Source organism: Panthera leo, chromosome B2 (genome assembly GCF_018350215.1).
Source record: "Panthera leo isolate Ple1 chromosome B2, P.leo_Ple1_pat1.1, whole genome shotgun sequence".
Classification (NCBI taxonomy): Eukaryota; Metazoa; Chordata; class Mammalia; order Carnivora; family Felidae; genus Panthera; species Panthera leo.
Window position 1 is genome coordinate 83,366,770 of NC_056683.1, and position 18,096 is coordinate 83,384,865.

Here is an 18,096-nt window from a genome sequence, read left to right on the forward strand (position 1 = left end):
TTTAAGTGAAGTCTACAAAGTCCTAGTAAGAAATTGCAATATGACTCTAATTTAACTACGATAATGATATTTTTCCATATCTTTAAAGAATTATGAGCAAATATCTCTGTAAAGGACGGAAGAAACTAGTAACAGTAGCTACTCTATAAAAAGGCCCTGTGGGAGAGGAGCAAAGAGATGGCATTCATTCCAGATCTATGCACGTTAACCTATTCAAAAAATGCCTTAAACAAGCAGTACAAGCTTCTGACAGTGAATAATTGAACAGTATAAAAAAATTGTAATGTAGTTATAACTCAAATAGAAATATATTTGGATATGACACTGAATTTATGTAATTTCTGATTTATAGAATACAGTATAATACTAGCTTAAGGATGGATGTCTCAGGTTTTTATTATTTGGTTTGGTTTTGTAATGTAAGATAATATTTAAATATATAATTTGGAAGAAAAATAATCTTATAACAAAAGTCACTTTCCCATATAAGATAAACATAAATATACTTCAAGACCTTCTAATTTTAGGGGTACCTGGGTGGCTCAGTCGGTTGAGCATCCAACTTCGGCTCAGGTCATGATCTCAGTCCATGGGTTTGAGCCCCGCGTCCGGCTCTGTGCTGACAGTCAGAGCCCGGAGCCTGCTTCCCATTCTGTGTCTCCCTCTCTCTCTGCCTCTCCCCCATTCATACTCTGTCTCTCTCTCCTTCAAAAATAAGCAAAAACATTAAAAAAAAAAAAGACCTTCTTACTTTATTTTTTTAAAAACTATTTATTTATTTTTTGGTAATCTCTACAGCAAATGTGGGGCTTGAACTCACAACTCCAAGATCATGAGTTGCACACTCTTCCACTGAGCCAGCCAGGCACCACAAGACCTTCTTACTTTAGAAAATGTTACCAGGCTCATAGAATTCTCTCTTTCTCAAGACATAGATATTAGTAACAAGGGTGAAATGGCTTTCATTTCATTAGAGGAGGGAAACAGAGAAACTGAAAGAAAGACACACAAAGTGACAAAGAGAGAATGGGAATATGACAATGAATAAATGTAAATAGTTATATATTATTTTCAGAGAAATAAATTCTATATCTGGAGCAGACTTCTGTCCAGGTTTTCTAATTATTAGCATATCATCTTGCTATATGCTATGAGAACAAAATATAACAAAGAGTCCTCCATACTCATATGATTTAAGGCTAATCATAGGGGCTAGCCATATACAACAAGAAATTAAATAGTGACATGAATATGAAATAAACAACAACAACAACAACTACACGCCTTGGCAGTGGGCAGTGTATGATTAAGTCTTTAAGAAAGGTGACAGACATTTATTGGAAGACTAAGGTGATACAAGAACTGAGCTAGTTGGGTACTATGGTCAGTAGTAGAAAACGCTAAGTAAGTTTTGGTTGTTATGAAGCTCAGAAGCTGTAAAAGGAATTTCAAATAAGGATTAAAATCAGATTGCATATGATGATTCCCATAGGGAAAGGGCAAAGTACTTATAAGTATCCACAAGAAGAGATGATCAAACAGGGAATAAGTCATTTAATTTGCAATTGTAAGGAAAGGCAAAATTTCAAGGAGCTGAGACAAGAAGGTGGCACTGCAGGTAGAAGAAGGAAGTCAAGGTAAGTCCCAGGAGAGTGTCACTACCAGTAACTCCATCAGAATTTGGGAGACAGAGGTCATTGAAGAAGTCGGGAATGTGCAGGATTGAGATACAATAGGTAATTGTGAGAGGCCATGATAGTTTACGTTTTTTCCTGTTTATTTGGGGCCAAATGTTAAAATAATAGGGCATCATAAAAATATCTGTAGAATGACAGACCAGTTCCAGGCAGGGGAACAGGGGCTTTAAGTACAATAAATATGAGAGCAAATGTTAAAAAAGAATATTAGGGTCAAGTTGGAGGACTTAAATGCCAGGATAGGAAACAGGGAATTTTTTATTGGTAATAAGAAGCCTGAAATTTTCTGATTAATAAAGTAATACTATCTATGTTGTGCTTGACAAACGTGCATCCTGTCTGCCACATAAAAAAAAAAAAAAAAAAAAAAAAAAAAAAAAAGAACCGGGATACAAAAGATATTGGCAAAGCAGATGATATATTTAGTGTACTGGGAAAGACAGAGATATTAAATATTTTGAAATTATAAACAAAAGAAAATGTTCAGATTTGTAGCACCTTTCAATATCCTGGAAGAATGTTTATTTGTATAAAAAGACTTTGTGATAGTTTAACTGCCCATCTGTAAAGAGGTAGGGACTATATTGGTGAGAGGCAAGGATTCCAGAACCAGACCACCTTGGTCAACAGCAGGCTACCACTCCGAGGTTATGGATACTTAAACCACTTCTCACTGTGCTTTGGTTTCCTTACATAAAAATGTGTGTGTGTGTTTGCATGTATATATCACATGTATATGTAACCATACATATATGTATCTTGCATATATGTGCATCTTATATACATAATTTAGCGTAGGTATATAATGTAATACTTCAGTAGGAGTATTTTTTGTCCTTTAAACAGGGTGATAACAGTGCCTACCTCCTGGATTAAATAAGTTAGTAAATCTTTCTCTGAAACTAAATGGATTAATACATGTGAAACACTTGAAACAAGCTCTTGCCATCTATTAACTAGAAAGCAAACAAAATCTATTACCTGTTTTTGTTGAATGCCTTGAATATACCCTTTAAATTATTTAAACTATGTCTTCTATTTACTACTGCTCTATCACCTGAGCCCTGTATTTTACACAGATGCTAATTTAATTTAAAAACCCATATATTCGGGGCGCCTGGGTGGCTCAGTCGGTTAAGCGTCTGACTTCAGCTCAGGTCACGATCTCACGGTCCGTGAGTTCGAGCCCCACGTCGGGCTCTGGGCTGATGGCTCAGAGCCTGGAGCCTGCTTCCGATTCTGTGTCTCCCTCTCTCTCTGCCCCTCCCCTGTTCATGCTCTGTCTCTCTCTGTCTCAAAAATAAATAAACGTTAAAAAAAAAAAACCCATATATTCAAGACACAATTCAAAGTATTGTTGTATGAAATACCAGGTTACACATAACTTAAAACTGCTAAAAAAAAAAAGTTAATGTGCCAAATAATTTAAAAATGCAGAAAACAAAAGATCACCCAGGAACCCACCAATCTGACACATTGATTATGCTATTTATGCTTGTATCTATTTTTTACCCTATGCATATCTTGCATATTCTAAATGTCAGTGTCTACAAAATTTTACTCTTTATTTTTCATTGAAAATTATTAATAGAGAGTAATTTAAAATTCCTACATCACATTGCTGATATTTTAAGAACTAAGTTCAATCAAGGTGATGCACTTAACTTTGGACATTTAGGTTATTTCTAATTTCAAATCACATACATGGCTGGAGGAAGAAGAGGTTATGTAAAAGATTATTTTCTTTCACTGAAATATCTCCTTCAGTAAATTACCAGGCATGAGATTACTGGCTTAAAGGATATTTAACTACTTGTGGCCTGTGAGATCTATTCTCATTCACTCATTGCCATGAGATTTCTTTACTTAGCAAACACCTTGCTGCATTATTAATAACAAGATAATAGCAAGCATTCATTGATTATTTGCTGTGTCCCAGATACTATTCTTAGGGTTTTTACGTGCATTATTTCATTCAATTCTAACAAGAACTCTATGCAGGAGGAACTATTTTTATTAGCCCCATTTTATACTTAAGGAAATTAAGGCTTACAGAGGTTGTCCTAGTTTACACACCTGGTATGTTGTAGAGCCAGAATTTGAAAACTCTGTGACTCTACATCTGAGCTATTAACCCTGTAGTGTATCTCACTTTTCTGTATATATTTGATGATAAACACGATATATTATAAAGCCTCATTTGTTATCATGAAAAGGGATGGCACAAATTACATGCTACTTTTCTGTGGAAAAAACACATGGATTTCAAAAATATAATCAACACACACAGATTTTAATATTACCAATGCTTTCAAATTGAATAAATGTTTTAATTTATTCAATGATATATGTTATATGCCCATAAATTATACATTCATAAAATAATGACACACCTGTCAATGTATTAATATAAAATACCAAGAAGTAACTATGAGGGAAATTCCTTATAATAAAAAATTAGAAATCTACAATTATTTGAATTCCCCTTTCCATTAGAATCATTAAAGGCAGTGCTTAAATTTTTGGGTTAATTTAGAAAATCAAAATTAAGCAATATAAAAATAATGCAAGTAGATTGCATCTCTATGATCTGATATAGGTGCCTGTAAACTGCATTACATCCATTGATTTTTTACAATTAGGGTGACCGTGTAGTTGATCATAGTTTATCATTTCATCACACTTTTGAAAGCAAAAGAGAAGCGGTGTTAATAGAACCATCATCCCGGGCAAACTAGACATATGGTCACCTTACTTAGAATAGTTCTACCATTTCTTTAGTAACTAAAATCCACTGGCTGAATCCCAGGACAAATTTTTAGTATGCAGCATGGTATAGCGGAAAAAAAAAAGCCTTGAACTGATAAACAGGATACTGGATTGTTACCCAATTTTCTCACATAGTAATATCCCTGAATTTCAGTTCCTTCATATGTTAAAAGAGAGAAAAAATAATACTTTCCACCACTCAGTAATGTGATAAGACCTAAACAGTAAAATGAACATGATTGTTCCTTGTAACCTGCCCATCACGCATACAAATCCAAGTTATAATACTACACTCCACACTTTGACAAATACTGTTCTACTTTTTCAATGAAATCAAATTATACAAAAGTTCCAAAAATTTCAAAATATGTTTCAGAATATAATTGATTAGTCTTCTGAATATATTTGTATATGTAAAATATAATATAATCTTCTAGTTTGCATAGAGGTTGTGACAAGTCATGGTAAATTTCTTTTAAATGATTTTTTGACAATAAAAGCTTGCTGACCAACTGAAGAGATGTCTTCATAATAACATTATCACGAAGAATTAGACGTTTTCCATATATTAGTATGATTGAGAAACAAGTGGTTCCCAAAATAGAGTCCTTTTTCTCAAAATCATGAAGAAGAAAAAAAAGCTCTACATCAACAGATCCAAACTGTGATCAGTTTTCACAGTTGTTCGTACTGCAAATTTTACTCTAACAAATATCACCATGGACTTCCACTCTACCAAGTGCCTTGATAAACTTGCCTTTAAGTGGCTAACTACCCTCATTTGGCTAGGGACCCACTAGCATCCTCTCCCAAACACTTCAGTTTTTCTCAATATGGAACTGGAATTTGTTTCCAAACTCTTAACAGGATCACTGAAAGGAAACAGGAGAAATACTATAAAGGCAGGCCTGGATTGAGTCCAGCGGCAAGTACTCTCACAGCAATGCACTGGAATTATGCCAAGAAGGGAAGCGTTTTTGCAAATGAACATAGTGGCATAGTTAAGTATAAGGTCTTTTAATTCCTTTGTCAACATCACCAAGGTTAAAAATTAAGAAAGCTATGTGATAAACAATTTAGTTGACTCACAACGGTGCGCACATACACTTTCAACTGAACCATAAGGAGGCATCTTAACTAATCACATTTTTTTTAATGAACTCTTCATTTTAATACCTAATTCCACCTATTCCAATGCACGATTAATGTAGATGACAGTGAAGTAATTTTACTTTATTTCAATTACCTTCGTGTGGTTTGCAGGTGACAATGATTTTGTTACTCAAATGTGGCTCCAATTCTTGAAACCAAAATAAATAAATATGAATAATTTTAATAGTACCACATTTAATGATATTATTTTGCTGATTTGGAAGAAATTGGAAGTGTTTTCGTCATGGTAAATGTCTTTATTGGAGTTAAAGACTTCTTTTCTTACTAAATCCTATATTCTTAAGTATAGAAATCAAACAGTTCCTGTTTGTTTTTCACAAATAAATGCATGCAGGAATCATTTGAGTTAAATTACACAAAATGATTCAAAAAATACAATAATTTTCTCCAAAAATCTTTAAGCCTTAAAAGAGCAGAACTATAATGTTGTTTCCTAGATTTTTCCTAGACAAATTTAATTGGGCATTTATATATGTATATTCCTGTTCTATTATGTTTCCCATTTTTAATTGCACAAAAGTTTATATTCCACTTTCACATCCATCATAATCTGTATAACTACTCAAAGTGGCTGCTTTTACAGCTAAACTACAATAATCTTAAATTTCCTTATTGAAGTTATTTTTAAGTAATTGTTGTTAACTTCCAGTCGATAAGAACACTGCCTTTCACTGAATTGATCAGTTTACTAGGAATATTTCTATAATTTCCCAGTGGTTAGCATTCCACCTACTAGTACTGACGAATCCTCATCAGTTTTTGATTTCCACATGCATGGAACCTGTAGAATGATCTCCTCAATAAGAAATTCTACCAGTGTAAGGGATAGGGAAAGAGGACAGATCATAAGACACTTTTGACTCCTTCAGGAGGGTATCAAAGGAAGTTACTAAACTGGTCTATAGGACCTGAACCTATAGCATCTGTTTGTTTTGCCTTGAGTTCACCTCACAATATCAGCTAGATCATGGATGATAATTGAGTGCTTGGGACCTTGGTGTTTTACATGCTAGTGATTAAGTATTTAACTCTTCAATCAGGATAGAAAAATATATTTGCTCAGTTACTCCATCTAAATATTGTGTCCAAAGGAAATATAATGCGAGCTACATTGTAGCTCGCATGTGTGAAATTTTTTAATTTCTAGCAGTCACATTAAAAAAAGTAAAAAAGAAACAATTAAAATTAATTTTAATATTGCACTTTATTTAACCCAGTATATCTAAAGTATGATTCTTTCAATATGTAAGCAACATAAAAAATTACTAATGATATGTTACATTCTTTTTATTTTTTTTATACTAAGCCTGTGAAAGCCAGGGTGCACTTTATACTTATAGCACATTTCAATTTAGAATAGCCATTTTTTAGACCCTGAAAGTCATGTGTGGCTGTACTGGACAACACAGATCTAAATATTTTTTAAACTATATTTCTTTAAATATTCTATTAGCATGAGAATTTTATGGGGAAATAATATAATTTATATACCAAATTATTAAGAGCAAGACATCTGAGTTCAGCAATGAAACAGAATATTTGCGAGGATTCTCCTTGGATTGTGTTAGAAGCCAGGTCAATATTGTTGCTAAAAGCTTAGGCTCTGGAATCAGAATGCCTTGAATTTGATTCTAAGCTAAGACAGATAGAACCTCCTAAAGTATCTAACAAACAAGCAATTTACCCTTGATAGTGCCATTTTGTTTTTCTGTAAAACAGACATGATAATGAAATCTACCTCATTAAATGAACTAGTGTATACAAAGCACATGGAAGAGTGCCTGCACATAGCAAGTTACTACTGTTAGATCCAGTCCCCTCTAAATAAACTAGGATTTTCAATTATTAAAATTATGTTGTTGGCTTTGAAGTACAAAGAATATATAGAAAGTTATTTCTGGTATGCACTATGTTTTCTAATTTATAAATTAAAAGATACATAAATAATATAACCTTACTATAGAATATATTTAGGATATCCACAAACAGAAAAGTATCTGTCAATTTTGAAGGTCCATGTGACATAGTTTTAAGTAGAAAAATACTGGCCAATTATGATGACTACAAAATACTAAAGAAGAGAAAATCCAGTTTTACAAAACAAAGGAAAAGGTTCACTAATTTGTATGCTGTTATTGTTTCAAAACATAGAAAACGTCCAACTGAGGTATTACAATAACTACAGCTTTACTTTGGCCCACTTCCACAAAAATGTGGTCCACTATAACATGACTTATCAGGAAAGTACTCGCTTTAATATTTAGTCCAAAAAAGAAACACGGCTTTGGCAGAAGTAACCTCGGAGATTTATCAAGTGAAATTTGAGGATTTTTGTATCAAAATTTTAGTATTTATAAAAAAAATATTCTGAAAGTTTAGAAATGTATTTGTAGGTGCCCTGCCAGTAGAGGTCTTGTTAGCAGCCCCCTTAACGTCCTTTCTTCTGCTACTCACAAGTTCGGACAATACAGATTTCAGAACAGGAGCAATACCCTATCACTGAATCCTGATTAATATCACACCTCATTCTGCTCAGTCTCCTCTCTTAAATCTCATAGAGCAACGTGCAACTGTTGGCTTCTAGGTCAAGCATAGGGCAAATTAAATCTTAGCAACAAATGCTATTATTGCCAATATTTATTGCATACCATTAGTGCAACTATCACTGTGGGGAATCACTGATAGTTCAGTAGTGACTTTGCTTAAGATCTGCTGAATCGGAAGGCTGGTGTGGCGCAAACTCACTTGTTTAAATAACTATTATCACTCGCAAGCTCTGATATTGAAATAGAACAAAAGGCAAAGTGGAATTTTAATAACACATATTACTTACGTTCACAAGTGTCCCCTTTCTGCTGGTAGCCTGCTTTGCAGATACACTTTCCAATGGGCACTAACCATTCTCCTTCTGCACTGCAGTGCATCCTGGGGGAGTTTTCCGCCTCTTCCTCTGCACTGCTGACACATGTCCCTCGAACCTCGACTAAAGAGGAAAATTCTGAACCAGTCACTGTATCTGGAAAGATAGCTAAATTCTCAATAATGGACCAGCACTTCTTGTAGTATACTTTGACAGAAACCAAAGCTATGCAAGCCCCTACATCCTGAAAGGCAAGATAGAATCCCTTTTTGGACAAAGGTCCAATCTCTCTCACCTCAGTGTTAAGCTTCATCTTTCTTTCACCAAGGTCACCCTGGGTAAAACTTTCATCTGCAGCAATGGTGTCTATTTTTACATAGAGGTTTTCTCTTATATTCCTGCCAGTGTCGTAGTCTGTTTCATAATAGTACAAATTAAAGGTTTCCTTGCAAGTTCCCAGTACTCCAGGAAGACTGTTACAATCCCTCAGGGTAAATTTCAATTCTACAAAAATCCTTTGTGCATTGCCTTTCGAAATCCAGTTAGTCCGCAGCCAGTTGTTTTGGTTGGGCTCCATGACCTGGCACACCTGGTACGTTCGGATCGGGGTATAGTTCTCGTCCAAACCGCTGATTTCCTCCCACTGTAAAATGCATTTAAAAGGTGATCAGTCATTCAGCAAATAATAATAATAATAAAAATAGCATTTTTATTTTGACAGTAAACCAGGAACCTTTAGCACAGCACAAATGGTGGTCTTTGAAAGAGTTAGGTAGATTCTGGCCCTGGCAAACACTGTAACCTGAGAATACAGGACTCTCCGCTCAGCTTCATCCGGAGGCTGAACATCGTTCAGGGTGCTTACGTTGTTTGCACATACAATAAATATTTCATTTTGTTTAATATCTGCTTGCTGGTGCATTAGTGTTTCTTTTTCACGTGTTTGCTTATGTCTATAGTCTCCATTGAGATTATAATTTTTATAGACTAAGCGCACAACACAATTACTTAAATTACCATTTAATGCATATGCATATGGATACATGGCAGAATTTTTGAGAACTCAGTTGACATTTTAAGTGTTGATGTTAAACTTAGAGTACCTAAAAACACAGGGAAGAAAATGCCAAGAGTGCTCTGAAATGTAAAAGCATTCCACAACATGTTGATATTCATAATGTGAAATCTTCTACAATCTTTTCAAAATGAGATATAAGGCAGTAACATTTACATAGCTATTTATTTATTGCAGCGTTATATATAATATTGTACATATGCCACCCAACTATAAATAAGTAGTTAAAAAAGCATGATTCATCTTTATAAATAAATTGCTTTCAATAGACAATCAAATGTACATGGCAAATCAGCATGCTGGATCATACTTCAGTAATAGGCTTTATGACAGGAAAAATAGCACATTTAAAAATGTCCATTCATCTGCTGATGTAATATATACTACAGAAAATATATATTTTCATGAAAAGGGAAAATAATGAGTTTAGAAGAGTTTGCAACAATTTAAAGATTAGTAAGCCATGTATGATACTACCTATTTGCTGGTTAGCAAATAAATTCATTGCACTTAAAACAGTCTTAATAGTCTAAAATGACCGTTTTACTATGTCCTTTCTTACCATTATTACAAAACTTACCACTTTATATTTAGGCTACCGTAAGAGTGAAATCATCATCTACCTGTTATCATTTCCCCACTATAAAATGCTAAATATGAAAATATGTTAGTATTCAAATCCAAAGTCACACAGCAATACACTTTTTAACCCATCGTTTCAAGTAAAGCAGATAGGAAAACAAACTAATAAGCATGCGGCAATGAATTTTATTTGTAAAACTTGATCAGAGAATCAACTTATTAAAATACTCTAAAATATTAATATCTACTTTTGAAACTGTTTTTCAGAAAACTATGACTGACAACAAAATACTGTAATTCAGAAATTTCTTATATGACATTATATATTTGCTACATTCTTATTATACATATCAAAGCTCCTCAAATGCAGCAAAGAACCCACTATCACGTGCAGGTTTTACTCAACACAACTTGAGTTTCTGACTATTAATGATTGCATGTTTCCCTTTGTTTCAGTTAGCTGCTTATAATCTGTCTAAATGGCACTTAGCCAAATATACCTAAATTCATCCATTTGGGTGGGTAGATTTTAGTCTCTTGGTTAGATCGAAATTATTAAAAGAAGTCACGCTAATAATGATATCTACCAAGAAATCAAAAGCTCCAAAGATAAATGTGCTCTTTTTAACAATTCCCCGGCTTGAAGAAACCAAGGCTAATTACTATAAAAGTATATATGTCTCAACGTTTCTTGTTTCTAACTTCAAGAACAATCATATTACTTTGTTGTATGTACGAAAAATCAATTTCACGACTTATGAAACCAAGTTAATTTTTATTTTTATTTAAAAATGTATTCCAGAGGGGAAAATTTCAGGACAACTATTGTATATATAGCAAATAGTGAGACTACACAAATGCATTTAACACAACTCCTGTTTTATTCTTTCACTTTTCTAAGAGACTACAATCATTTCTACAAATGACACCACTGGGAAAGAAGTCTTAATTCAGATACTGTGATTTTATGGTATACTCATGAAAGTATTTTCTAGAAACATACTTTAATAACACTTTATTTCCTGTTAGATATTTAATCATATGCAAGCCAATCCATTTCATATATAAAACATATCGTCAATCATCATTCCCTAATATTATCTATTGATTCCTACAGATATGTAGGGTTAACTGTTAAGATACTTTGGACAGATAAAATGCCCATTTGAGTCAAAGAGAACACAGTCATAATTTTTCATTTTGTATATTACATTGATGAAATACTATAATCACTACAATCCTACATCAGTTTACTTCTCCTTAGAGATAAAAACCATCTTCTATCTCTATTTGTTTTAATTGATGAATGGTAGAAAATGTGCTACATCTGTCATTGGTAAGAAAGGTGTTTCTTTTTTATTGTGAATGTCTTCCTATAATGTGTATTATTTTACTCATGGAAACTATTCCAGTTACAAGAAAAGTATGACATTCCTACCTTAAAGTCAGTGCACTTTTTATATTTAATCTGTAAAATATGTGTCACTTTTCATTCTTTAATCTGACCAATACAGATAACTGCAATATGATCTTAAACAATCTCTCAAATATTAATTGCTGAAAAATCTGAATAATTTAAGAATGGCATTGTTCACATTTTGCATTCTTAAACTGACTTCCAGTTCATGACATGTTGATTTTATGTTCTTCTTATACTCAAAAATCCCTTTTAGACTTTCATTCTTCTCTTTGCAAAATTTGTTACACTTTTTATATCCTCACTTATACTTCATGCTCTTTGACTCCAGATTTCTTACTGTACCAAAGACCAACTTAAGTAACAACGAGCTACATACTCTCATTTCTCAGAGCCTCTTCCTTCAATAAGGGATGAAGTATGTGTTCTCTCTCACAATTAAAATAAGACCTAAAGACAAAGACATTGAGCTAAATTTAAGTAAGTAATATACCTTTCCAGATATGTGAAATGCAACGGTCAGAATATTTTTAGGGTTTACTAATATTTTCATAGATTTTTATTGTACACCTTTTCCTCATATTTGTTACAGCAGATTTTTACTACAATATGTACACGCTTTGCCATCACTTCAGATTAATAACAGCAGAGAGCACATGATAAAAATTTGGATTTTTACACCAAATTCCAACATAAAATATTGAGCACATAACAGTTTTAGTTATCTTTTAAGGTATATTTTGAAAGATGCTAAAACTTTTTAAAAGAAGAAACAGATCACATACTGTTTTAAAGGACTACATACAACCTACCTAGTGATTATACTAAGAAGTATAAAGCAACTAAAGAGATTTAAGTGAGTTTGTGAAAGAAACGTTCCCTGTAATTAGTTAGCATTTATAGCATGGAAACTGAGATATAATTCCTCTCACAATAAGAACTCAAAAGATTATGGGTATAAGATTTTTTTTAATCCATTTCCCCAAGTACTAAGTAGACCTTCCCTACTGAAAGAACTCAATGTCTCATTGTAACACCACAAAATTTTGAACAAGATACTTGGAATTAAAACAGTGTAAATATGAAGAACATGAATAATTCCATTCAGGGGGAGAAGGGGAAGGTTGTGTTTCTTGATAAAATAAATGGTGATATGTATTCTATAAGGAGATGCACTTACCCCATTGGGTGGAGAAGAAATCCATTCCAACTCTGTTTGTTGTGCTTTAGAATCCAGCAGTAGTACTGAAAAAGAAAGTTTCATTTCCAAATGTTACATGAAAAATTTAAACAAATTTGTAAAAGTTATTAAAGTGAATCTAATGTTTATATAATTATCACTTATGATCTAAGATTTATAATGTTATCTATTTATAATGTTATCTATCTATAATGTTATCTAAATAACATTATTTATAACGTTATCTATGTGAATGAATGATGACCTGAATACCCACCTGATACCAGTATATCCCCCTTTCTTAGGGAGAAAAGATGTTACAACACCATTTTACGTTTGGGGTTTTTCAATTAAAATATTAAAACAAATCTAAAAACTGAAAAGCAGCATGAAAGTAAGGATAAAAAAATGATATGAGGTATATTGATTTCATAGTAATTACATATTATAAAGAATTTTATAAACCACTGAGCACTCCATATTTTGTCAAGTATATTGACATGGACATAATAAAATGTAATTCCTTATTAGCCCTCAGTCAGTCACTAATTTGTGATATTTGCCCAAAGTTTTTCCTCGTGCCTTGGAGAATTGGAGTTTGTTTTTCAAAAACTTTTCCACACACAGTGTCTTCTCTTAAGCCAAAATTAATATAACAGGAAACTGTATCAAGCAATGTCATCATGAGGAAAATAAATCGCCCATTATTCACAAGATATATTTCTGGGTTAGTCAAACATCTGTTTTCAATATTTCTATTTTTTTTTAATTTCCAAATATTTCAAAGCATTAGCTAATTCTCAAAATGGTATATTTAAACTCTGACTTGACTTTATTCCTGACTTGACTTTTAAAAACAGTTGTATTCCACTTTCATATTATCAAAAAGCATAAACAATTCATTTAGATTTATATATATGTGAAACAAATGCTCCTGGTAGTATCAACATAAAGTAATGTATTAAAATGTTATATATTAATATATATATATCATACTTCCAATTCAATATGGTTTATTGCTTTTTAAGACAATTACCCTCCTAACGCATTCACTCTTTGCTCAAACTGATTCAGAGTTATGAGTTTTTACTGTTTAAAAATATTCCTGACTACAGCATTTTAACAAATGTATCAATTTGTTCAGAAATAATACTGAATATATTTCCAGGTTTGTAAATGTGCTTAACATCAACCTCAGCAAAATGTTAAAACTTAGAATTAAATAAAATACATGCTTATATGAACTTTTAAATAATCACTAGAGGGGGAAAAAAGTATATTTCAAAGGTAATGGAAATTTGCTACGCTAAGAAAACAAAGGAACACATTGACTATGTGCTCAACTCCTTCACTCTAGTCAAGGTTATTCTCTGCAACTGAAAACCGAAAGATACAGAGATACTTTTTTGCAAAAATGTTTTACACTTAAGACTCTTGGGAAGACCATGAAAGCACAAACGTCGGTCACAAACACTTGACTCTCTTTTAGATAAGGGGGGGAAAGAAACACACTTTCAAAATACCCAGTTGTATTTCGCACTTGGAACATCAATAAATCGTTGGACTAGTAAATTTATATAAAGTATTTTTTAAAGTTTATTTTGTTTTTATCCTCAGCAACAGAGACGAAGCACAACCAACATGGGCTCCGGGTTCCTTTTGAGATGATTTATTATCACTATTATTTTTGTCTTCTGCACTGACAAGAGACAAGTGGATTTTAAACCCAGGTGACCTTCGAGAGTCATTCTGGAGAGTGAAACAAGCAATGTGATGATTGTTTACTGCGGTTCTGTTACCCCTCAGCACAGCCTGCGGTGGGGACCGGGGACCACGGAGGGGTGGTGGCCGCAAACAAGTTAAGAGGGAAACAAACTAACAAATAAAAACAAAACCGAATCCAGCCCCTGAGCGCCTAATCAGAAGCAGCTCTAAAGTGATCAGTGTCTCGGTGTCGTCCGCTCTCTGGACAAACTCGCAAGTGCGCGCTTTTGCCTTCCAGCTCAGAGCACAGAGAGCCATCCTCCCCTCACGCCCACGGAGGCGTAGCCGGGCTGCTGACCCGGACGTGGGGCGCCCAGGCCCAGGCTCGGGGACTCCGCGCCCTGCCGCGCGGGGGGTAAAAGCAAGGGGCAAGACGCAGGGCGCGCCCGGGCCAAGCCAGCCACCGGCCGCGCGGGCAGCGGCGGCGGCCGGGGCGGGGCCCCCGGCGGAGTGGGGCGGGGCAGGGGCTGCCAGACCCGCGCGCCCGCCGCGCGGAGCATCCATTACGTCTCCGCCAGACCTGGACACTCTAGGGAGCCGGTGGCGCCCTAGCTCCAGAAGGAGCCGGGAGGAGGAGAGAGGCTTTCGGGAAGCGTCTCCTCTGAGAGAGAGACGGCGGCGGCGGCATTTACGAAGAGGAAAAACAGCAGCTGCACTTCGCCTCCAAGCGTCAGACTCTGATTTATACATGCGCTCCCAGTAGCGGGAACCGACCTCCCCAGAGAGTATGTTTGAGGAAAGTGGAGGAAGGAGGTCCCTCATCTTCCTCCAGCCACCCTCAGGCACCCCTGGGGAGGCCTGGCACCTGCGCGACGCAGCTCCTAGCGCTCGCCCCTGGGTGCCGCGGCGCCCCTCGGGGCTTGCTCGCTCCCACAACCGCAGCTCTCGATCGCCGCTGCGTGCTGGGAGCGTCACCACTGAGAAGCGGGGCGCACTCGCCCTCCCGCCCACCTTTTAAACCTCTCCCTTCTGCATTTAAAGAATTCAGCCTCCTAGAATCAGAATCCTCTTCACGTATCTTGCACCCAGAAGAGAAAAGCAAGCGAGCGAGACATTCTGGCTGCAGGAATCTCTCCCCCTAGTGATGCAGTTATTTATAGCTCAAACTCCTGCGGGGTCTGCGTGAGCTTGCGCGCCCGGCTTCGCCGCGGCGGTGCAAACTTTTCCTCAGGTCCCGCTATTCCGGAGCAATCAGTACAAGGTTCCAGGACTGAATGTTCCTAACCGCTAATGTCGTGCAAATAAAAACGTGCGTTTTGGTGTGTGTATGGGTGGGTGTTTCTGGCCGACGTCGCTTGCTAGGCTAACGCGTAACCGACAGCCAGAGTCATGGTTTTTTTCTGAAAATTTCTGTGAATGGGTTCAGCGTCAACACTGGTTGCAGATGTGGAAACTGGGGTCAGAAGGTCAGGCTGTCTCAAGAAGTAGGACAAGGCGTTGGGGTGGGGGGTGTGGTTTAAGTGAAAGAAGAGGGGTGAGCGAAAAGAAGGGGAAAAAAAGGCAGCACTAAATCACTAAGTTTTCAGGGATAGACGAAGCAAGAACCAGTATCTAACACAAACCCCTCCCCCCCCCCCCGCATCGCCACGATGACCTAAATCTGATAACGGATTCCTCCATTCTCCATACTTCGGGGACAAGTAATTATTAGTATTCTGCTTTTAAATATCGGGAAATCAACCTTAGATTTACAGTCTGGAAGACCAGGGAAGGCGGGCGGGGGAGGGAGATTGTGACATTGCTCAAGAAGCAAGACATTTCCATTGAGAGGATTTATTTTTCCCCAGCTCCAACTACAGGCACCGAAAGGTATTTTACCTTGTCAGTGGTTCAAAGGAGAAGAAAAATAAATAAATAAATAAATAAATAAATAAATAAATAACCATATACAGGCGTATCTGGCCGCCCAAATGAAACCTGCTCTCTTCATCCAGAACTAGCCTTCAGGGTCCAGGTCCTTCGCAAGGTCTGACCGCTCCGACTCAACTGCCGGGCAGATGCTGGGGACTTCTAGTCGCCCAGGCGGCATCTTGTTAGTTGAACAGCCCCAGCCCGTCCCCTGCCTCCCCGGCCCGGCCGAGCCAGATGGGCTCCGGCTGCCCGCGCGGCCGCCAGGATCCGCGCGCCGCGCGCGCTGAATGGAGACGTCCCCGCCGCGGGGCGCGCACCGCTCTCTCGCTTCACCTCCGCGGCGTTATTGTTCCGCGCCGGCGGCCGAGCGCCAACCGCAGGCCCGCGCCTCCTCCTCCGACGCAGTGAGCACTTCATTAGTAACCCGAGCGTTCGGAGCACACACAAGTCACGGCCCCTCTGGGAAGGCTCGGGACACCAGCCGCTCGCCGCCGGGCTGTCCAGGACACTAGAAGCTGCACTCCCCAGTCCCCGACTAACTCCGGCCGCAGCTTACCCCACCGGAGGCGAGCACCGAGAGGAGGAAGAGCAGAGCTCTAGAGGAAGAGATCTGACCCGCCTGGGATCCTAGAGGATGAGCTCGCTGGTCATCCCCCCACCACCCCACTCCACCCCGTCGCTCTGCGTTGCTGCTCACGCCCTCCGGACTGCCTGCGCCAGAAATCCCACTCCCGTCGGGCGGACGGCCCCGGGCGAGGGGCTGAAGGCGGTTCGGAGTGGCCCCGCTTGCCGCTCGCCGGCCGGGAGCAGCGGGAGCGGTGAGGGGGCGGGGAGCTGGCGGGGGAGGGTCGCCCCGCGCCGGAGGCGCGGCCGGCAGCCCCGCGGACGAGCCGGCTCATGCAGGTAGACAGCTAAATAAATAAGTCAGAACAAACTTTGCTTTCCCATCACCTTACCTTCCTTTGCAGCCTGCGCTTCCCCGGTGTGTGCAAAGCGGAGCAGCCAGATGTAGCATAAAATAATCCATGAAGGGTGCCGAGTTTGAAAAACCATGGTGCATGAGCAGGTTTTATTTTAGGTTTCAGTTGAGTCGTAGCTTTTTAAATGCTGTTTGCTCCGAAGTGGGTTCTTTTTTATTGCGCTTTTCGCATCGCTTCTCCTGCTCGATCTCCGGCCGGCTGCTCCACGTTTAGCTTTTTTTTATTTTTTCGCCCTCCTGTTCGTTCGCACCGTGTTTGCTGCCTGCAAGTCTCCGACTGCAGACCGGCCGCTTGCTCCACACTCCAATAATATCAATTAGGGGGGAGGGGGCGGAGCTCCGAGCAGAGAGCCTCCGCCACTCGGGCTGACTGGCAGGCACAGCCGGCCTGCCAGGCGGCGATTCCCAGGGCCGAGGGGCGGGTCCTGGTGCAAAGGCCGCCCCGGCCGCGGGGGCGGGCTTCGGGGCGCGGGCCAATCGGCAGCGAGCGGAGTCAGGTTGCCGGTCCAGGATTCCCTCCAGGTTCTGAGCTCCCAGCTTTCTCTGGATGCTCTGAAAGGGAGGACGCGAAAGGCAGCCGAGGTGCGTGCTGCTGTGGGCACTCGGCTTTTAGCAATCACTGCTTTCGTGGAGCAGAATCAATCCGAGAATAACGCTCCCAATTTAGAGCCCTGTAACGTATAGCGGTACTCCTTGTGGTCTTTTAGAAACCGGAGGCAATGCAAGCCATCTCTCAGCTACCAAGCACG

General features: G+C 38.1%; 1 protein-coding gene across 3 annotated transcripts in view; it reads right to left on the minus strand.

Moving 5' to 3' along the window:
* The window catches only part of EPHA7 (EPH receptor A7), a 169,139-nt gene extending 151,526 nt beyond the window's left edge, over positions 1 to 17,613 (minus strand). For 2 of the 3 annotated variants that reach the window (XM_042939377.1, XM_042939375.1), the window contains exons 1-3: positions 17,325 to 17,613; positions 12,754 to 12,818; positions 8,473 to 9,142 (exon numbers count right to left, since the gene is read on the minus strand). In XM_042939377.1, the coding sequence (XP_042795311.1) occupies positions 8,473 to 9,142; positions 12,754 to 12,818; positions 17,325 to 17,421 (832 nt within the window). In that variant the 5' untranslated portion in view covers positions 17,422 to 17,613. Of the gene's footprint in view, positions 1 to 7,637; positions 7,701 to 8,472; positions 9,143 to 12,753; positions 12,819 to 17,324 lie in introns of those variants that run through there. The other variant, XM_042939376.1, reaches the window with a different exon arrangement.
* Positions 17,614 to 18,096: the final 483 nt, after the last annotated feature.